This window comes from Oenanthe melanoleuca, chromosome 25 (assembly GCF_029582105.1).
Source record: "Oenanthe melanoleuca isolate GR-GAL-2019-014 chromosome 25, OMel1.0, whole genome shotgun sequence".
NCBI lineage: Eukaryota > Metazoa > Chordata > Aves > Passeriformes > Muscicapidae > Oenanthe > Oenanthe melanoleuca.
The window spans coordinates 2,515,309-2,537,267 of NC_079358.1; the positions used below are offsets into that span (position 1 = coordinate 2,515,309).

Sequence of the window (21,959 nt, forward strand, 5' to 3'; positions counted from 1 at the left end):
ATTCCAGAATTTTACCCAAAATACCAGAATTTCACCCAAAATCCCAGAATTTTACCCCAAATCGCTGCTTTTCCCCTGAGAAATGAAGCGGGAGATCCAGACCGGGCTGAGCCCCCTCCCTGAACCCCCAGAGCCCCAAAATCCCAAAATTTCACCCAAAATCGCCGCTTCTCCCTCCAGGAATGGGATGAGAGCTCCAGGACGAGGTGAGCCCCCTCCCCAAACCCCAAAAATCCCAGAATTTCACCCCAAATCGCTGCTTTTCCCCCCAAATCCCAGAATTTCACCCCAAATCGCCGCTTCTCCACCGAGCAATGGCGTGAGGGCTCCAGACCCAGCCGAGCCCCCTCCCCGAACCCCCAGAGTCCCAAAATCCCAGAATTTGACCCCAAAACCTCCAAATCTCAGCGTTTCACCCCCAAAACCTCAGAATTTCACCCCAAATCGCCGCTATTTCCCCCGAGGAATGGCGTGAGGGCTCCAGACCCAGCCGAGCCCCCTCCCTGACCCCCTCACCCCCAAATCCAAACCCCCCCCACCCTCCTCCCTCACGGAACGGGGCGGGGGCTCCACCTCGAGCCAAACCCCCTCCCCTTTTTCTTTTCTTTTTTTTTTTTTTTTTTCCTTTTTTTTCCCCTCGAATCTCCCCCAAATCCCCTCCCGGCCGCGCTGATTTCGGGGGGCTCTCCCCTCACGGCCCTACCTGTCCGGGGCCTGCGGAGGCCTCACGCTCATGGTGGAGGTCGGCTCTCTCTGTCAGGGCTCTGCCCGGAGCCGCCGCCCCGCTCCGGCCGCCCCCGCCACCATCCCCGGCCCCGGCGGCTCCGGCGGCCTCGGGGGGCCCCGAGCGACCCCCCCCCCCCCCGGCCCCCCCGACACCCCCCAAGGCGCGGTTCGGTGCCGGCCCGGCTGTGGGGGCTGCCCCCGGTTCCGCCTCGGGGGCCGGGCTGAGGGAGAGGCCTGGAGGCCGCTCCCAATCCCCGGGCTCGCCCGGCCCCCCTGGCCGGGCACGGCGGGGCAGCGCCCGCGGGGGCGGGAGGAACGGCGGGACGGGCTGTGGGGAGGGACGGGGTGACCTGGGGGTGGGGGGACACGGGACGGTGTGGGGGACACGGGGGACACAGGGTGACCTGGGGTGTGGGGGACACGGGACAGTGTGGGGGACACGGGGGGACACAGTGACCGCGGGGTTTGGGGGACACGGGACAGTGTGGATTTGAGGGGACACAGAGTGACCTCAGGGTGTCGGGAACACGGGGTGAGCTCAGTCTGTGGAGGACACAGGGGACAGTGAGGATTTGGGGGTACACAGAGTGACCGCGGGGTGTTGGGGACGCGGGACAGTGAGGGGGACACGGGGTGACCTCAGGGTGTGGGGGACATGGGACGATGTGGATTCGAGGGGACACCGGGGACTGTAGATTTGGGGGGGACACGGTGTGACCTCGGTGTGTGGGGGACACGGGGGACAGTGAGGATTTGAGGGGGACTCGATGTCCTGGGGATGTGGGGGGTAACAGGGACAGTGAGGATTTGGGGACACCCACGGGGACAGTGTGGATTTGGGGGGGACAGTGAGGATTTGGGGACACTCCTGGGGACAATGAGGATTTTGGGACAGTGAGGATTTGGGGACAAGGGGACAGTGAGGATTTGGGGACAGCCAGATCGGGGGGTGCCACCCCCTGAATGTCGCCTCTGTCCCCAGAGCCGCCCCCTCCGCTCCCGGAGAATTCCCGGCGTGGAAAAGACGGAAAAGCGAAAATGAAAATGAACATTTCCTGGGAATCGCGGGCAATGAGGAAGTGAGCGGCGGCTGCTCCGTCCCATCCCCCAAACCCCAAATCCAACCCCCAAAATACCAACCACAAACCCTAAATCCCAAATCCCAACCTCTCCAAACCCCTCAAACTCCAAACCCCACACCCCCAAACCCCCCAAACCCCAAATCCCAAATCCCAACCTCTCCAAACCCTAAATCCCCACAGTCCAAACCCCCAAAATACCAACCCCAAACTCTAAATCCCATGTCCCAAACCCCTACATCCCCAAATCCCCTAAAATACAAACCCCTAACCCTGAATCTCAAATCCCAACCACCCCAAACCCCAAATCCCCACAAGCCAAACCCCCCAAAATATAAACCCCAAACCCTAAATCCCAAATCCCCCCAAACTCCAAACCCCCCCAAAATACAAACCCCAAAACCTAAATCTCAAATCCCCAACCCCCCAAACTCCAAACCCCAAATGCCCCAAAATCCAAACCCTAAATCTCAAATCCCAAATCTCACATTCCCTATTCCCCAATCCCCAAATCACAATCCCTCCAAATCCCACACCCCTAAATCCCCGAACCTCAAACCCCAAATCCCAAATTCCCCAAAATCCAAACCCCCAAACCTCAAATCCCAAACCCCCAAACCCCCAAAATCAAAACCCCAAACCCTAAATCCCATCCCCTAAACCCCAAATCCCCCAAACCCTAAATCTCAAATCTCAATTCCCAAACCCCAAATCCCCCAAAATCCAAACCCCAAAATTCCCTCCAGCTTTGGGGTCCCCCTCCTGATCCCAGCAGGATTTTGGGATCTGAGCCCCATCCTAATCCTAAATCAGATTCTCCCAAAAAAATCCTCAGGATTTTCCCAAATCCTCTTTGGAGCTGGGAGTGGCTGGAGGGAACAGGGGGAGGAATTGGGAAAAATTTGGGAATATTTGGGAAAATGGAGCCTGGTTTGAGCCCAGGCTGATCCCATTTGGATTCAGTCCTGGATCCCAAAAATTTGGGAAAAAATTGGGAAACCCCAAACAAACAAAACCCCAAAAACCTCGAGAACCCCGGGAATTTTTGGGATCCAGGGCTTTGGGAAAATCAGAATTTTTAGGATCCAGGGAATTCCTGGATGCTCCTTCCCAAAATTTTGGAAAAACAGAGCCCAAACTCCACAAAAAAATCTCAGAAAAAAACCCCAAAAAAACCAAAATCCCAAAGCAGAATCTCCAGAACTTTGGGAATTTTTGGGATCCAAGGAATTCCTGAACACCCCAAAATTTTGGATTTCCCCACCCCCCAAACTCCACTAAAACCTCAGAAAAAAACCCCAAAATCTCCCCCACCCCCCCCGAAAAAAAAAACCAGCAGTGCTTTTCTGTTAAAAGATTTTTATTTAACATTTTCAATTCGAGGTAAAATACTTTTATTTTTCAGTTTGGTTTTTTTTTTTTTCATTTTTTTTTTCCATTTTTAAATTTTTTTTCAACTTCCATAACAAAATATGGAGCTATGGGATACCCCTGGAAAAAAATATGTATATTATCCATAAATTTCTCTAGCATTCCATCATATATATATATAATATATATATGCAACCCTTTTTTTTTTTAAATCTGATTTTTTTAATAGAAATTGGAATTTTTTAAAGGCACAAATTTCGGATTTTTTGTCTTTTTTTTTTGTTTTGTTTTTATTTTTTTTTGCCCCTCTACTTTACACCCTATGTACAAAGCTCCCAATCCCAAAAAAATTCCATCAATTTTTTTTTCCCGATGGATTCCTGCTGGATTCTCACCAGGGAGAGTTCAAATCCCTCCAAATCCCTCCAAAAAAAATTAAAATAAAATAAAATAAAGTTGTTTTATTTTAAACCCTTCCAAAAAAAAGCGTAAATATTTAAAAAGCGCTAAAAAAATCAAAGTTTTTTTCCAGGAAAATCCAAAATTTTCCCGGATTTTTTGATGATTCCAACCGAGAGAAAATTCCTGGGTTGTTTTTTTTTCAATCCCACCAGGACACAAAAAAAAAAAGAAAGAAACCAACGGAAAAAACAGCTTAAAATAATAAAAAAACTCAACATAATTATGGAATAAATAAAAAAATATGGGACAACCCCATTAATGCTGTTGGATTTTTTTTTCCTCCTTTTCCTATTTCTGGGAAACTCTCAAAAAATTCCCCCCCTTTTTTTTTTTTTTTAAGGGTTGTCCCATCAAAAAGTCTTTTTTTTTTTTTTTAATTTTTTTTTTTTTTTTTTTTTTACATTTTTCCTACGGATTTGCTACGAAAAAGAAGCAAAATGAACCAAAAAAACCCAAAGAAACAAAAAAAAAAATGCTGGAAAAACGGGATCATGCTCCGGGGAAAATTCATCCAGGAGAGAATTCCAACCATTCCCAACTTCCCGAGGGTTTTTTGTTTTCTTATTAAATCATTTGGCACGTTGGAATTTTAGGAATTTTTCCTCCAAATCCGATTTTTTTCCTGTAAAATTTCAATTTTTTTTAACATAAAATTTTGATTTTTTTTTTTTTTTTTTCCTCCTTTAAATCAGTTTTTTTAAAACACTTTTCTTCTCCTATTCCTGCTTTTATTTTTAATTTTTCCTTCCTCTTCCTGCTTTTTTTTTTTTTTTATTTTTCAATTCCTCCTCCCAGGCTCCGTTGGGAATTCCGGAATTCCCGAGAGGCGCCGGATCCGTCGTCCTGAGTCCGGAATTCCCTGAACTCTCCCAAGTTTATTTTTTTTTTTTTTTTCTTTTCTTTTTTTTGCAGTGCAACAGCTGTGAAAATAAACCAAACATTCCCACCCTTCCCAATAAAATAAAACCCCAATCCCAAAAATTCCTCCGTCCCGAAAATTCCTTTTTTAAAGCCACAAAAATTCCAACTTTTTTTTTTTTTTTTTTTCCTGTTTCCCGTGGGATTTCACCTCAAATCCAGAGAATTAAAGGAGGGAAAAAAATCCAGGATTTTTCCCCCTTTTTTTCTGTTTTTTGTGGGTTTTTTTCCCGACGGTTCCGGCACTTGGATTTGGGATCGGCGGCGGGAATTTCGGGAAAGGCCTCCTCGTGTAATTCCTGAGTTCATCCTTGCGCCCTCTCCACGTTCCTTTTCTCCTTTTATTTTTTTTTTTTTTTTTGGGATCATCCAGGGCTTTTCCACCCCAAAATTCTTTTTTTTTTTTTTTTTTTTGAACTCCACATTCCGAGAATCCCAAACCCGGCCGGGTTGGGAATTTGGGAATTGCTCCCGGTTCTTGTTCCAGCAGGGAAATTTTATTGGGTTTTTTTTTAGTTTTTTTAACCCTTTTTCCCCGGAATTCCCAAAATTTGTGCTCTGAGAGCGAATCCTTGGGAATTTTCGGCGTATTCCGAGGATTTCTCCCGCTGGCAGCACAATCCAGAGCCGACGGAATTCTGCAGGATTTGGGATTTTCCTCCCCAGGAAGGATCCACGAAATCCAGAAAAAATTCCCAGAAAAAGTCCAAACGTGTTTCTTTTTTTTGTTTTTCTTTAAGGCATGAGTTCAAACAGGGGAGAAAACGTGTCCAAAAAAAAAAAAAAAAATTAATCTGGGAATTCCGGCATTCCCGGGACTCACCACAATCATTCCAGCGTTCCTTCCAAGCATTCCCAAAAAAAAAAATAATTCCACCCACACGGATTCCAGAGCGGGAAAAAAAAAAATTCCTGCTCTGGGCACACATGAAAAAAAAAAACAAAAGAAACAAAAAAAAAACCCAAAAAAAAAAACAAATCCCAAAAAAATCAAAATAAAATAAACCCCAACATTTTTTAATGCGTTAGGATTAAAGGCATCCGGTTAATTTTGTGTTACTCCCGTTCCCATTCCCTGAAAAAGTTTGGAGAGTTTTGCTCATGGCTTCTGTCTGAGAGAGAGAGAAAAAAAAAGTGGGAAAAGGGGAATTTTTTTTCCCGGAATTCCGCCGGGAACGACGCGGCCTCCATCCCGATTTTCCGAGTCTTTCCTGAATTTTTTGTTTTTTTTCCCCCTCCCATCCCAACCCTGCTGTGTGGACAGTGCAAAATTCCCGATGCAAAATTCCCAAGCTCCTCCTTTTCCCCACAACAAAAAAAGAACCAAAAAAATGAAAGCAAAGCAGTTTTTGGATGGTCGGGAAAACGTCGCATCCGTTTAAAAAAAAAACAAAAAACACCAAAATTCCCAAAAAATCCGCCCCGCCCTCGCTGGCTTTGGAGATTCCCGATGTCCCAAAATCCTCGGGAATGAGGAATTTCCTCCATCCCAGTCCTGAAGCTTTGAGCTGGCTTTTCCCAGGAAAACCCAGCCTTGGGAATTCCCGGTGTCTTCACCTGCGAACAACAACAAAAAAAAAAAAAACAAAACAACACAAACCCCAAAAATCCCCTTCCCTCCCCCTCCCCCCACTAAAATTCCCTAAAAATTCCCCAAAAATCTACCCCACCCCCTCCCCCAGCGTTATCCCGAACTGCTCTGCAACCTTGCTACATAAATACACGGATTTTTCCGGGCGTTTTCCAAGGTTTTTTTTTTTTGTTGTGTTTTGTTTTTCCAGCCGGGATTAGGTGTCGGAGGCGGCGGCCACGGCTTTGGGGAGGTGCCAGATCCCGTTTTGCCGGGAATCCTCGGGAATTTCCTGCCTGGAATCTCCGTTCCAGCGCCGTTTCAGCCTCAGTTTGGGCGGCATCAGGGCGTCCTCCCTCTTCTCCTGATTGCCAGGATCTCCAGAAGAATCCCGGGACGCTTTTTCCGCGGTTTCATCTCCGGACGATCCCGGCTGAGCCGGAGTCGGGACCCACGCCGGAGCGGCCGGCCGGGCAAAAACCGGGATTTTCTCCTCCTCTTCCTCCTGCTTCCCCAACTTTTCCTCCTCCTCCTTCTCCACCTTCACCCTGGGGATCTGCGGATTCGCCCCCTCGGGGCTCTCCAGCCTCTCCCGGTTCTTGCGGCCGGCGGGAGGAGGCTGGAGCTTGATGGGGAATTGCGGCTGCTCTTCCAGAGGCACCTGGCACTGCAGGGGAGGAACCACCAGCGGGTAACGAGGGAAAGTCCGAGGGCTCAGGTGATAATTGAACACAGAGCACGCCTGGGAGTGCAGGTAATGCTTCATCTCCTCGGGGTTGAAGGAGAAGCAGCTGCTCCCCGCGAAGGGGCTCAGCCCCGGCGACGGGCTGTAGGAGAAGAGCGTCGGCGTCAGCGACAGCGCCGGCGAAATGGGGACGTTCAGCACGTTGCCGGGACGGCCCGGCAAGGGCGAGACGGCGAAGGGGCTGTGGGGGTGATCCGGGAACATCCCCGGCCGCGAGAAGAGCGGCAGCACCACGTCGGGCTTGCGCTTGGGCCCCGCGGCGGCGCCGGCGCTGGCGGGAGGGTGGGACGGCGGCAGCAGCTCCCGGCGCCAGTCGGCGGCGCCTTCATCCAAATCCGAGGGTTCCCCCTTCCTGTCGGCCGCCGAGGCGTCGCCCAGGCCCTCGGGGCGAGGCTGCAGCAGCGAGCCCGGCGCGAAGCGCGGCTGCGGCTCCTCCGTGGGCGAGTGCGGGTCCAGCGGCGGGAAGTGGAAGCGGGAGGAGGCGGTGGGGACGGGCGGGGCGCTCTGCGGGACCACGCCTGGAAAATGGGGATGGGGGGGGATCGGTCAGGGGGGTGGGATTCCTGGGGTGTCCGTGGGAATGCCTGGAATGTTCATGGAATTGTCTGGAATGTTCATGGAAAAGTCTCATCTGAAGGGAAATCTTATCAATCCATGGAAATGTCTCAGATATCCATGGAAATGTCTGAAATATCCATGGAAATGTCTCATCTAAGAAGGGAATTCATCAATCCATGGAAATGTCTGAAATATCCATGGAAATGTCTGAAATATCCATGGAAATCTCATCTGAGGGAAGAATTCATCAATCCATGGAAATGTCTGAAATATCCATGGAAATCTCATCTGATGGGAGAATTCATCAATCCATGGAAATGTCTGAAATATCCATGGAAATGTCTCATCTAAGAAGGGAATTCATCAATCCATGGAAATGTCTGAAATACCCATGGAAATGTCTGAAATGTCCATGGAAATCTCATCTGAGGGAAGAATTCATCAATCCATGGAAATGTCCCAGATATCCATGGAAATGTCTCATCTAAGAAGGGAATTCATCAATCTATGGAAATGTCTGAAATATCCATGGAAATCTCATCTGATGGGAGAATTCATCAATCCATGGAAATGTCTGAAATATCCATGGAAATGTCTGAAATATCCATGGAAATCTCTCATTTAAGAAGGGAATTCATCAATCCATGGAAATGTCTGAAATACCCATGGAAATGTCCCAGATATCCATGGAAATCTCATCTGAGGGAAGAATTCATCAATCCATGGAAATGTCTGAAATATCCATGGAAATGTCTGAAATATCCATGGAAATCTCTCATCTAAGAAGGGAATTCATCAATCCATGGAAATGTCTGAAATACCCATGGAAATGTCTGAAATATCCATGGAAATCTCATCTGAGGGAAGAATTCATCAATCCATGGAAATGTCCCAGATATCCATGGAAATGTCTGAAATATCCATGGAAATCTCTCATCTAAGAAGGGAATTCATCAATCCATGGAAATGTCTGAAATACCCATGGAAATGTCTGAAATATCCATGGAAATCTCATCTGAGGGAAGAATTCATTAATCCATGGAAATGTCCCAGATATCCATGGAAATGACTCATCTAAGAAGGGAATTCATCAATCTATGGAAATGTCTGAAATATCCATGGAAATCTCATCTGAGGGAAGAATTCATCAATCCATGGAAATGTCCCAGATATCCATGGAAATGCCTGAAATATCCATGGAAATCTCTCATCTAAGAAGGGAATTCATCAATCCATGGAAATGTCTGAAATACCCATGGAAATATCTGAAATATCCATGGAAATGACTCATCTAAGAAGGGAATTCATCAATCCATGGAAATGTCTGAAATATCCATGGAAATGTCTGAAATATCCATGGAAATCTCATCTGAGGGAAGAATTCATCAATCCATGGAAATGTCTGAAATATCCATGGAAATGTCTGAAATATCCATGGAAATCTCTCATTTAAGAAGGGAATTCATCAATCCATGGAAATGTCTGAAATATCCATGGAAATCTCTCATCTAAGAAGGGAATTCATCAATCCATGGAAATGTCTGAAATACCCATGGAAATGTCTGAAATATCCATGGAAATCTCTCATCTAAGAAGGGAATTCATCAATCCATGGAAATGTCTGAAATACCCATGGAAATGTCTGAAATGTCCATGGAAATCTCATCTGAGGGAAGAATTCATCAATCCATGGAAATGTCTGAAATATCCATGGAAATGTCTGAAATATCCATGGAAATCTCTCATTTAAGAAGGGAATTCATCAATCCATGGAAATGTCTGAAATACCCATGGAAATATCTGAAATGTCCATGGAAATCTCATCTGAGGGAAGAATTCATCAATCCATGGAAATGTCCCAGATACCCATGGAAATGTCTCATCTAAGAAGGGAATTCATCAATCTATGGAAATGTCTGAAATATCCATGGAAATCTCATCTGATGGGAGAATTCATCAATCCATGGAAATGTCTGAAATACCCATGGAAATGTCTGAAATGTCCATGGAAATCTCTCATTTAAGAAGGGAATTCATCAATCCATGGAAATGTCTGAAATACCCATGGAAATGTCTTAAATGTTCATGGAAATATCAGAAATATCCATGGAAATGCCTGAAATATCCATGGAAATCTCATCTGAGGAGGAGAATTCATCAATCCATGGAAATGTCCCAGATATCCATGGAAATGCCTGAAATATCCATGGAAATCTCATCTGAGGAGGAGAATTCATCAATCCATGGAAATGTCAGAAATATCCATGAAAATGTCTTAAATGTTCATGGAAATATCAGAAATATCCATGGAAATGTCTCATCTAAGAAGGGAATTCATCAATCCATGGAATTATCTCAGATATCCATGGAAATGTCTCAATTATTCATAGAGAGAATCTCAAATGCTCATGGAAATAATTTTGAATGTTCACAGAAATAATCTCAAATATTCATGGAAATAATCTGAGATATCCATGGAAATCTCTCATTTAAGAAGAGAATTCATCAATCCATGGAAATATCTCAAATATTCATGGAAATGTCTCAAATATTCATGGAAAAACCTCAAATATCCATGGAAATGTCTCATCTGAGGGGGGATTTCATCAATCCATGGAAATATCTCAAATATACACAGAAATATCTCAAATATACACAGAAATATCACAAATATCCACCCAAATCTCTCAAATTTCAACAAAAAAAAAAAAACTCCACCGGGGGGGAATTAATGAAAAAACCCTAAATTCCAGGTTTGATATCCCAACCTCAATTAAAAAAAAAAAAAAAAAAAAAAAAGGGATTAACCAAGAGCATTCCAAATTCTCCTAAATTTTTTTTTTTTAATTTTTTTTTTTTTTCCCCCCAAGTGCCTCAGGGACAGGAGGGAGCAGGGAAAGGGAGCAGGGAACTGCCCAGACTGGTTTGCTCCCAGTTAATTACAGAATTAATTACAGACACAGCTCCCCACCCCCGGTTTTGGCTTGGAAAAGACATTCCCTTCTCTTAAAAAAAAAAAATAAAAATAAACCAAAACAAAAGAACCCAGCAGAGCCCACACAGGTGAAGGAGACACCAACACCTGGAGGAATTTTTCCCTCTTTTTTTTTTTTGCCTTGGAAAAACAAAACTTCAGTGATTCCCTCAGGGAGGGGAGGAGGCTCCAAGGAAAAAAAAAAAAAATCTCTTTTTTTTCCCCACACAAAACCTGTTTTTTCTGCTTCCATCTTTATTTTTCCTGCTTTTTTCCCCTGTTGTGTTGCTGCTCCAAGCTTTTCCCATGGAAACCAGGTGAGGATGTTCCAAATTGTGGATTTTTTGTGGAGAAAAGGTTGGAATTTTTGGGGTTTTTTATCTTTATGGGTTAAATAATGTAAAATTTCCCTACTTTTCCTGGCTTTTTTCTGCTTTTTTAGTTTGGCCTTTCAGGCTTTCCCCTGGCTCAGCTCATGCTAGGCCGGGCTTCTCTAAATTGGGATTTTTGTGGAGAAAAGTTTGGAATTTTTGGGAATAATGACTTCCAGAGAGGTTTTTTCATCTTTATGGATTAAATAATAACTGACTTCCCCACTTTTCCTGTTTTTTTCCCCCTCCTAGTTTTGCCTTTCAGGCTTTCCCCTGGCTCAGCTCGTGCTAGGCCAGGCTCCTCTAAATTGGGATTTTCTGTGGGGAAAAGTTTGGAATTTTTGGGAATAACAATTTCCAGCAGGTTTTTTTTTTTTTTTTTTTTTTTCTTTTATGGATTAAATAATAACTGATTTCTCTATTTTTCCTGTTTTTTTCCTGCTTTTTTTCCCTCCTGGTTTGGCCTTCCAGGCTTTCCCTGGCTCAGCTGATGCCAGGCCAGGCTCCTCTAAATTGAGATTTTTTTGTGGAGAAAAGTTTGGAATTTTTGGGAATAACGACTTCCAGAGAGGTTTTCTATATTTATGGATTCAGTAATCACCAATTTCCTTAATTTTACTGCTTTTTTCCCATTTTTTTCCTGCTTTTTTTGGCCTTCCAGGCTTTCCCCTCAGCTCGTGCTAGGCCGGGCTTCTCTAAATTAATTCTTTTTTGTGGAGAAAAATTTGGAATTTTTGGGAATTTCAACTTCCAGAGAAGTTTTCTATTTTTACAGATTCATTTCCCCACTTTGCCTGGATCAGCTGTAAGAATTTTGCTCTTAGAGGGTTTAATTTTAAAAAAAATCCCCTTGGAAAAACCCTTTTCCCAAGAAAAAACCAGCAAAACTTTTTTAGGGTAAAAAAGGGACATTTATGCTGCATTCCCAAACTTTTCCTCATTATCCTGTCTCCTCCAGGGAAAAATTTATTATTTTTAGCCAAAATCCAAGAAATTCCTGGGAATCCCTCCCAACTCTGAGGCAGGAATGGGTTAAAAAAAAACAATTTTTGCTTGAAAATCAGCAAATAAAAAGAGGAAAAAAGGGAGAAAAACCCATGGATTTTTTTAAAAAAGCTGCATAAACTCACCTGAGCCACTCTGGGATTGCATCCCAAGGTTAATCCTCTTATCCCATAATCCCAAAATCCCAAAAAATCCCCAGGGAAAAATAAATCCTGATCCAACATCCCCCACTGCAGTTGGGATTTACTCCCAGATTTTTTATTTATTTTTTTTTTCCCCCAGCCTGGGTGTGATAATTAAATTTTTAAATATTTTTCTCATCACATTCTCACCCAGAATTCCCAAAATTCCCCAAAATTCCCAGGGCTCACCGTTGGGGCGGATGTTGATGAAGGGATAATTGGGCATCACCAATTTGTTGAAGTTGAATTTGTAGGTGAATCTTTTGCCCTTGGTCTTGTGCAGGATCCTCTTGTTGTAGTAATATCTGGGAATAAATTTAAAATAAAAAAAAAAGAGAAAAAATTGATCAAAGTACTCAAAAATTCATATTTTTTTCCAAATTTCTGGAGAATTATTCTCCATTTTCCTGTTTAAGTCAGAATATGGAATTCTGGAATGGTTTGGATTGGAAAAAGCTCAAATTTCCTAAAATATTCAGAATTCCATCCTGATATCCCAATTCATTCTTTAGAATTCCAGTTAGGAAAACAAATCAAAAAGAAAAGAAAACAAAACAAAAAAAAAAAAAACAAAGGGGAAAAATAAAAAGAGAGAAAGCAAAAACAAACAAACGAGGAAAAAAAAAAAAAAAAAAAAACCAGGAAAAAACCTAGGAAAAAACCCTCAAAAAAATCCCCAATAAATCAGGAAAAAACTGCAAAAAACCAGGAAAAAAACGAAAAAAATTGATAAAAAAACCAGGGAAAAAACCCACCAAAATATAGGGAAAAAAAACAAAACAGAAATGGAAAAATCCACAAAAAATAAGGAAGGAAACAAAAAAGCCCCAGCAAAAATGGAAAAAAAAAAAAGAAAAAAACCACAAAAAAACCAGGAAAAAACCACACAAAAACACAGAAAAAAACCCCCAAAAAAATCTGAAAAAACCCCACAAAAATCCAGAAAAAAACTGGAAAAAACCCCAGAAAAAAATCTGAAATAAACCTAGGAAAAAAATCAGGAAAAAAATATAAAAAAAAAACAGAAAAAAATGCAAAAAATCCAGAAAAAACCAAAACAAAACAAAAAAACAACCCAGAAAAAATTGCAAAAAAACCCAGAAAAAATTACAAAAAAACCCAGAAAAAACCGCCAAAAAACCCCAGAAAAACCCGCAAAAAAACCAGAAAAAACCCAGAAAAAAATGCAAAAAACCAGAAAAAAACCCTAAAAAACCAGAAAAAACCCCCTAAAAACCCAGAAAAAAACCCTCAAAAAACCCCTAACAAAACCCTAAAAAAACCAGAAAAAAACCCTCAAAAAACCCCTAACAAAACCCTAAAAAAACCAGAAAAATCCAGAAAAAAACCCTAAAAAATCAGAAAAAAACAGAAAAAACCCCGAAAAAAATCCAGAAAAAGAACACAAAAAAACCCCCGAAAAAAACCCCGAAAAAAACCCCTAACAGAACCTTAAAAAAACCCTAAAAAACGCCGAAAAAAACCTCGCAAAAAAGCAAAAAAAACCGCTAAAAAAGCCCCGAAAAAGCTCAAAAAAACCACTTAAAAAGGCCAAAAAAAGGCCAAAAAAACCGCTTAAAAAGGCCAAAAAAAGGCCAAAAAAAACGCTTAAAAAGGCCAAAAAAAGGCCAAAAAAACCGCTTAAAAAGGCCAAAAAATGGCCAAAAAAAAACGCTTAAAAAGGCCAAAAAAAGGCCAGAAAAACTGCTTAAAAAGGCCAAAAAAACCGCTTAAAAAGGCCAAAAAAAGGCCAAAAAAAGGCCAAAAAAAGGCCAAAAAAACCCAAAAAAAGCTCCAAGCCCAGAGGTGCCCCTGCTGACCTGAGGGCCCGGCTGAGCTTGTCGTAGTTCATCTGGGGCTTGCACTTGCGCACGCCCCACAGCCGCGCCACCTCGTCGGGGTCCTTGATGACGAACTCGCCGTATTCCCCCTGCCAGGCGATGACGTGCCGGAACTCCTCCTTCTGCAGCAGCTCCAGGATGAAGTGCCACAGCTGGATCTGCCTGGAGCCCGGGCTCGACTCCGTCTTGTAAGCCCACTCTGGGAAATGGTAGCCTAAGGGGCAAAAAAATGTCATTTTGGGGGAAAAAATGAGAAAAAATGACGTTTTTGGGGAAAAAAATGTCATTTTTGGGGAAAGCGTGGGGTTTGTTAAGGTAGGAAAAGGAATTCTGTTCAGTGCTCCATATGGGAGTACAGAAATCCAGAATTCTCATCCAGCTCCTCATTTCTGGCTCCTAAAATCCGTATTTTTCTTGGTAAATCCAGCAAAAACCAAAAACACACAAAAAATGAGGGAAACCCAGTAAAAATTGGTAAAACTTACACAGAATTCTATATTCTATGTGGGAGTAGGAAAATCCAGATTTCTCATCCAGCTCCTCATTTCTGACTCTTTTCAGCCACATTATCCTTGGTAAATCCATCCAAAAATACCAAAAAACACTAAAAACCACTAATATCCACTAAAAGGCCACTAAAAACCACCCCAAAATTGGTAAAATTTGACTGGAATTCAATATTCCATGTGGGAGCACAGAAATCCAGATTTTCCAACCATCTCCTCATTTCTGACTCTTTTCAGCCACATTTCCCTTGGAAAAATCCATCCAAGAACACCAAAAACCCCCCCAGAGAATTTGGGGATTGCTCCTTCTGCAGCAGCTCCAGGATGAAGTGCCACAGCTGGATCTGCCTCGAGCCCTTGTAAGCCCACTCTGGGAAATGGTAGCCTAGGGGGCAAAAAAATGTCATTTTGGGGGAAAAAATGAGAAAAAATGACATTTTTGGGGAAAAAAATGTCATTTTTGGGGAAAGCGTGGGGTTTGTTAAGGTAGGAAACGGAATTCTGTTCAGTGCTCCATGTGGGAGTACAGAAATCCAGAATTCTCATCCAGCTCCTCATTTCTGGCTCCTAAAATCCGTATTTTTCTTGGTAAATCCAGCAAAAACCAAAAACACACAAAAAATGAGGGAAACCCAGTAAAAATTGGTAAAACTTACACAGAATTCTATATTCTATGTGGGAGTAGGAAAATCCAGATTTCTCATCCAGCTCCTCATTTCTGACTCTTTTCAGCCACATTATCCTTGGTAAATCCATCCAAAAATACCAAAAAACACTAAAAACCACTAATATCCACTAAAAGGCCACTAAAAACCACCCCAAAATTGGTAAAATTTGACTGGAATTCAATATTCCATGTGGGAGCACAGAAATCCAGATTTTCCAACCATCTCCTCATTTCTGACTCTTTTCAGCCACATTTCCCTTGGAAAAATCCATCCAAGAACACCAAAAACCCCCCCAGAGAATTTGGGGATTGCTCCTTCTGCAGCAGCTCCAGGATGAAGTGCCACAGCTGGATCTGCCTCGAGCCCTTGTAAGCCCACTCTGGGAAATGGTAGCCTAGGGGGCAAAAAATGGGGAAAAAATGTCATTTTGGGGGAAAAAATGAGAAAAAATGACATTTTTGGGGAAAAAAATGTCATTTTTGGGGAAAGCGTGGGGTTTGTTAAGGTAGGAAACGGAATTCTGTTCAGTGCTCCATGTGGGAGTACAGAAATCCAGAATTCTCATCCAGCTCCTCATTTCTGGCTCCTAAAATCTGGATTTTTCTTGGTAAATCCAGCAAAAACCAAAAACACACAAAAAATGAGGAAAACCCAGTAAAAATTGGTAAAACTTACACAGAATTCTATATTCTATGTGGGAGTAGGAAAATCCAGATTTCTCATCCAGCTCCTCATTTCCGATTCCTATCAACCACATTTTCCTTAGAAAATGCATTTGAAACACCAAAAAATCTCTAAAAAACTACTAAAACCCAGCAAAGTTTGGTAAAACTTGACTGGAACTCAGTATTCCATGTGGGAGCAGAGAAATTCAGATTTCTCATCCAGCTCCTCATTTCTGACTCTTTTCAGCCACATTATCCTTAGAAAATCCATCCAAAAATACCAAAAAACCACTAAAATACACCCAAAATTTGGTAAAACTTGGGTGGAATTCAATACTCCAAGTGGGAGCAGAGAAATCCAGATTTTCCAACCATCTCCTCATTTCTGGCTCCTAAAATCTGGATGTTTCTTGGTAAATCCAGCAAAAACCAAAAACACATCAAAAAATGAGGGAAACCCAGTAAAAATTGGTAAAACTTACACAGAATTCTATATTCTATGTGGGAGTAGGAAAATCCAGATTTTTCATCCAGTTCCTCATTTCTGACTCTTTTCAGCCACATTATCCTTAGAAAATCCATCCAAAAATACCAAAAAACCACTAAAATACACCCAAAATTTGGTAAAACTTGGGTGGAATTCAATACTCCAAGTGGGAGCAGAGAAATCCAGATTTTCCAACCATCTCCTCATTTCTGATTCCTATCAGTCACATTATCCTTGGTAAATCCAGCAAAAAACCAAAAACACACAAAAAATGAGGAAAACCCAGTAAAAATTGGTAAAACTTACACAGAATTCTATATTCTATGTGGGAGTAGGAAAACCCAGATTTCTCATCCAGCTCCTCATTTCTGACTCTTTTCAGCCACATTATCCTTGGTAAATCCATCCAAAAATACCAAAAAACTTCCAAAAAACTACTAAAATCTACTAAAACCCAGCAAAGTTTGGTAAAACTTGACTGGAACTCAGTATTCCATGTGGGAGCAGAGAAATTCAGATTTCTCATCCAGCTCCTCATTTCTGACTCTTTTCAGCCACATTATCCTTAGAAAATCCATCCAAAAATACCAAAAAACCACTAAAATACACCCAAAATTTGGTAAAACTTGGGTGGAATTCAATACTCCAAGTGGGAGCAGAGAAATCCAGATTTTCCAACCATCTCCTCATTTCTGATTCCTATCAGTCACATTATCCTTGGTAAATCCAGCAAAAAACCAAAAACACACAAAAAATGAGGAAAACCCAGTAAAAATTGGTAAAACTTACACAGAATTCTATATTCTATGTGGGAGTAGGAAAACCCAGATTTCTCATCCAGCTCCTCATTTCTGACTCTTTTAAACCCCATTTTTCTTGGAAAATCCATCCAAAAATACCAAAAAAACCCTCTAAAAAAACCACTAAAACCCAGCAAAGTTTGGTAAAACTTGGGTGGAATTAAATATTCCATGTGGGAGCAGGGAAATCCAGATTTTCCAACCTTCTCTTTATTTCTGAATCATTTCAGCCCCATTTTCCTTGGAAAAACCATCCAAAAATAGCAAAAAAACCCACTAAAAAAACCATTTAAATGCACCCAAAATTGGTAAAACTTGGGTAGAATTCAATATTCCATGTGGGAGCAGGGAAATCCAGATTTCTCATCCAGTTCTTTATTTCTCTTTTAAACCCCATTTTCCTTGGAAAATCCATCCAAAAAAACCACTAAAAATTGGTAAAACCTGGCTGGAATTCCATCCAAAATTCCACTCAAAATTCCAGTGATGGAATTCAGGCAAAAAAAAATAAAATTAAATCCCAGTTTGAGGTGAGATTTTTTTTTTTAAAAAATCCATTTTTTTCCAGTGCCACCCACATTCCTGCCAGGACACAAATCCCAAATAAAAAAAAAAAAAAAAGGAGAGAATAATTTGAATTTTAAACCCACCACCTCCACCCTTTTTTTTTTTTTTTTCCCCTATCAAGGACTGGAAATTTTGGGAGAGGAGTGATGAATATTCCCAGGAAATATTTTTATCTTGGAAAAAAAAAAAAAAACCAAAAATTGAAATAACCAGGGAAAAGCCTCTGGAATTCCTCACCCCCTCCTCCTTCAGGCTTGTCCACGATGCTGCAGCCGGCTTTCATTTTCTGCCTCCTGTGGGAGGAAGAGGCAAAATTTGGTTTATTTGGGGGGGAAAAAAAAGGGGAAAAAATGGGGGAAAAGGGGGAAAAAAAGGGGGAAATAGGAGGAAAAAAAAAGGGAAAAAAAAGGGGGGGAATGGGGGGGGGAAATGGAAAAAAGAACAGAAAATAAAGAAAAAAAGGGGAAAGAAAGGAAAGAAAAGGAAAAGAAAAAAAATGGAAAAACGGAAAAAAAAAAGAAAGAAGAAAAAAGGATAAAAAGGGGAAAAATGAAAGAAAAAAAGGAAAAAAAAGAAAAAAAAGAAAAAAAAGAAAAAAGAAAAAAAAAGAAAAAAGGAAAAAAAGAAAAAAGAAAAAAAGGAAAAAAAAAAAAGAAAAAGAAAAAAAGGAAAAAAAAAGAAAAAGAAAAAAAGAAAAAAGTGGGGAAAAAAGGGGAGGGAAAGGGGAAAAAGAAACAAAAAGAAAAAAAAGGAAAAAATAGGGAAAGAAGGAAAATGGAAAATAGGAAAAATACGAAAAAAGGAAAAAAATAGGAAAAAATTAGGAAAAATAGGAGGAAAAAGGAGAAAAAAAAAAAAAAAAAAAAAGGAAAAAATAAAGGAAACAAGGAAAAAAGGAAAAAAATAGGGAAAAAAAAGGGGAAAAACCAGGGGGAAAAAGGGGAAGAAAACCAGGGGAAAAGGGTAAAAGAATGGGGAAAAAAGGGAAAAAAAATTTAAAAATGGAAAAAAAAAAGTGGGAAAAAAAAATAAAAGGAAATTTCCCTGCCTGGAATTCCAGGAAGGAGACAAAACAAACCCTGCTCAGTTCCCAGACAGGTTCTGCTGCCAAAATCCACAGCTGGGAGCTCAGCCAGATGTGCCAGGGAAGGAGGGGAGGGAAAATGGGAAAAAAATGGGGAAAATGGGGGGAAAAATGGGGGGGGAAATGGGGGAAAAATGGGGGAAAAATGGGGAAAAAATGGGGAAAAAATGGGGAAAAAATGGGGAAAAATGGGGAAAAAATGGGGAAAAAATGGGGAAAATAAAGGAGGGAAAAGGGGAAAATACAAAAAAGAGAGATAAAAAAGAGAAAAAAAATGGGAAATAAAACGGGGGTAAAGCAGGAAAAAAGGGGGAGATGAGGGGAAATAGGAAAGAAGGGGAAAATGAGGGGAAATATGAAAAAAAAAAAGGATTTTCCCAATTTTCCTGCTGCTGTGGGAGCTGGAGTTGGGGTTTGGTGCTTGTTATCCCATAAAAATGGGATTTGGGGAGGGGCCAGAAAGAAAAGGAGATTCTGGGGTTGGGAATCAAAGATTTCTGGGACTGGGAATCAAAGATTTCTGGGATTGGGAATCAAAGATTTCTGGGATTGGGAATCAAAGATTTCTGGGATTGGGAATCAAAGATTTCTGGGGTTGGGGAATTCAAGATTTCTGGGGTTGGGGAATTCAAGATTTCTGGGGTTGGGAATCAAAGATTTCTGGGGTTGGGAATCAAAGATTTCTGGGGTTGGGAATCAAAGATTTCTGGGGTTGGGAATCAAAGATTTCTGGGGTTGGGGAATTCAAGATTTCTGGGGTTGGGGAATTCAAGATTTCTGGGACTGGGAATTAAAAATTTCTGGGATGGGGAATCAAAGATTTCTGGGGATGGGAATTACAGATTTCTGGGATGGGGAATTAAAGATTTCTGGGAAGGATCAGAGATCACCAGGATGGACTTGAGACCCTCAGGATGAACCAGAGACCCCCAGGATGGAGGAGGGACCAGAGACCCCCAAAATTAACCTGAGACCCCCCCAGGATTAACCAAAGATTCCCAGGGAAGACCAGAGACCCCCAGGAGGAACCAGAGAACCCCCCAAGATTAATTGGAGACCCCCAGGAAGAACCAGAGACCCTCGGGATGAACTGCAGACCCCCAAGATTAATGGGAGACCCCCGGGAAAAACCAGAGACCCCCAAGACTAACTGGAGACCCTCAGGATCAACCAGAGACCCCAAAGATTAACCAGAGACCCCTGGGAAGAAATGGAGACCCCAAACATGAACCAGAGACCCCCCGGGATGAACTGCAGACCCCCAAGATTAATGGGAGACCCCCGGGATCAACCCCAGACCTCCAACATTATCGGGAGACCCTCGAGAAGAACCCGAGACCCCCGCGACCAACCGGAGACGTCCAACATTAACCAGAGACCCCCGGGATAAACTGGAGACCCCCGGGAAGAATCGGAAACCCTCGGGATCAACTGGAGACCCCCAACATGAACCGGAGACCCCCGGGATCAACTGGAGACCCCCAGCAGTGCCTGCAGAGCCCCGGAATGAACCGGAGACCCCCAACATTAACCGGAGACCCTCGAGACCAAGTGAAGACCCCCGAGATCAACCGGAGACTCCCGGGAAGAACCAGAGACCCTCAGGATCAACTAGAGACCCCCAACATTAACCAGAGACCCTCGGGATGAACCGGAGACCCTCGGGATGAACTAGAGACTCCCAACATTAACCGGAGACTCCCGGGAAGAACCAGAGACCCTCGGGATCAACCGGAGACACCCGGGATCAACCGGAGACCCTCGAGACCAAGTGGAGACCCCCGGGATCAACCCGAGACCCTCGGGATCAACCGGAGACACCCGGGATCAACCCGAGACCCTCGGGATCAACCCGAGACCCTCGAGAAGAACCGGAGACCCCCGAGAAGAACCGGAGACACTCGGGAAGAACCGGAGACCCTCGGGAAGAACCGGAGACCCCCGGTAATGCCCGCAGACACTTAGGATGAACGGGAGACCCCCAACATTAACCGGAGACTCCCGGGAAGAACCAGAGACCCTCGGGATCAACCGGAGACACCCGGGATCAACCCGAGACCCTCGGGATCAACCGGAGACACCCGGGATCAACCGGAGACCCTCGAGACCAAGCGGAGACCCCCGAGAAGAACCGGAGACCCTCGGGAAGAACCGGAGACCCTCGGTAATGCCCGCAGACACTCAGGATGAACGGGAGACCCCCAACATTAACCGGAGACCCCCGGGATTAACCGGAGACCCCCGGGAGGAATTGCAGACCCGCCCCAGCAGCCCCACCCCCGTGCCCCGCTCCCACGCCGGTTCCCCGGCAGCCCCGGCAGAGGCTTCAAAGGCCCCAAATGGCCGCCGGGAGGGGCGGGCAGGCGCCGGGGCGGCGGCGGGGCCGGGGCTGGGGCTCGGGGCTCTCTCCGCTCGCTCCTTTCCCTCCTCCCTCTCCGCTCGGAGCCGCCCCGGCCTGTCCCGGCCTGTCCCGGCCGCGGGCGGTGCCGCTCCCTGCCCGGCCTCCCCCGCTCGGCCCGGGAACGGCTCCGCTCCCGGTTCTTTCCCGGTTACCGCTCACCCCACCCCCGGGTAATCCCCGCCCCCTCCCGGGATCCCGGTTTGTTGTTTATCCGCCGGTAACGGGGGCTCGGCTGGAGCTCCCCCCGCCTTTAGCTCCGCGCTGCGCCCCCCGCTCCGCCTTTGGTGGGGGGGGGGATTCTGGTTTATTCCGAACCCTCCGGTAACCCGGTAATTAATTAATTAACTCCCGGTAATTAATTAACCCCCGGTAATTAACCCCGCCCCCCCCCCCAATCCCGCATCGCCCCCCGCGTTCCCCCCACAACCCACCTGCGGGGGCGGCGCGGCCGGGAGCAGCGAGGCGGTTCCGGGAGCAGCAGCAGCAGCAGCAGGAGGAGGAGGAGGAGGAGGAGGAACGGGAGGAAGGGAGGAGGGAAGCGGGGAGGGGAGGGGGGGGGCGGATCGTTCCCGGTTCTGCGGGGCGGGGGGGGGAGGGTTCGCTCTGCTGGCGGCGCCGCTTCTCCCGCTGTCGCTCTGGGCGGTGGCGCCGCCGCTTTTCCTCCTTGTTCTCCTCCTTTTCTTCTTCTTCTTCTTCTTCTTCTTCTCCTCCTCCTCCTCCCGGTGCCTCCCCCGCGCCGCCGCCGCCGCCGCCGGAACCGGAACCGCCGCCGCCGCCCACGCGCTTCCGGGCAGCGCGCGCGCCCACGCGCTTCCGCTTCCGGTCCCGGGGAGGAGGGGGCTGAGGCGGGAGCGCGCGCGCGGGAAACGCCCCCTCCCCTCACGAACGAACGCGGCTAAAAACGGGGAAAACGGGGCAAAACCCGCCCAAAACCAGGGATAAAACAGGCCAAAAATCAAAATTAAACAGGGCCTGAAAA

At 44.4% G+C, this 21,959-nt stretch overlaps 2 protein-coding genes across 10 annotated transcripts in view; both read right to left on the reverse strand.

Moving 5' to 3' along the window:
* The window catches only part of ARHGEF11 (Rho guanine nucleotide exchange factor 11), a 56,781-nt gene extending 55,865 nt beyond the window's left edge, over nt 1-916 (reverse strand). For 5 of the 9 annotated variants that reach the window (XM_056509988.1, XM_056509987.1, XM_056509986.1 and 2 more), the window contains exon 1: nt 704-913. In XM_056509988.1, the coding sequence (XP_056365963.1) occupies nt 704-735 (32 nt within the window). In that variant the 5' untranslated portion in view covers nt 736-913. Of the gene's footprint in view, nt 1-703 lie in introns of all 9 variants that reach the window. The other 4 variants (XM_056509993.1, XM_056509992.1, XM_056509990.1 and 1 more) reach the window with 2 other exon arrangements.
* A 2,458-nt stretch (nt 917-3,374) lies between these two features.
* Nucleotides 3,375-21,754, reverse strand: ETV3 (ETS variant transcription factor 3). Its single transcript, XM_056510633.1, has 5 exons — nt 21,412-21,754; nt 17,733-17,788; nt 13,782-14,016; nt 12,151-12,266; nt 3,375-7,389 (listed from the first exon to the last, which is right to left on the reverse strand). Exons 2-5 carry the CDS (start codon nt 17,776-17,778, stop codon nt 6,344-6,346), a joined length of 1,443 nt encoding a protein of 480 aa, XP_056366608.1. The 5' UTR covers nt 17,779-17,788; nt 21,412-21,754; the 3' UTR covers nt 3,375-6,343.
* Between the last annotated feature and the right edge of the window lie 205 nt (nt 21,755-21,959).

What these genes read in the sequence shown, in the direction of transcription:
- ETV3 (XM_056510633.1), bottom strand. Translation starts at nt 17,778, where the DNA reads ATGAAAGCCGGCTGCAGCATCGTGGACAAGCCTGAAGGAGGAGGGG. An exon ending in AAGCTCAGCCGGGCCCTCAG is followed by an intron (nt 12,267 to 13,781) that starts GTCAGCAGGGGC and finishes ATTTATTCCCAG; the next exon opens with ATATTACTACAACAAGAGGA. An exon ending in CATCAACATCCGCCCCAACG is followed by an intron (nt 7,390 to 12,150) that starts GTGAGCCCTGGG and finishes CCCATTTTCCAG; the next exon opens with GCGTGGTCCCGCAGAGCGCC.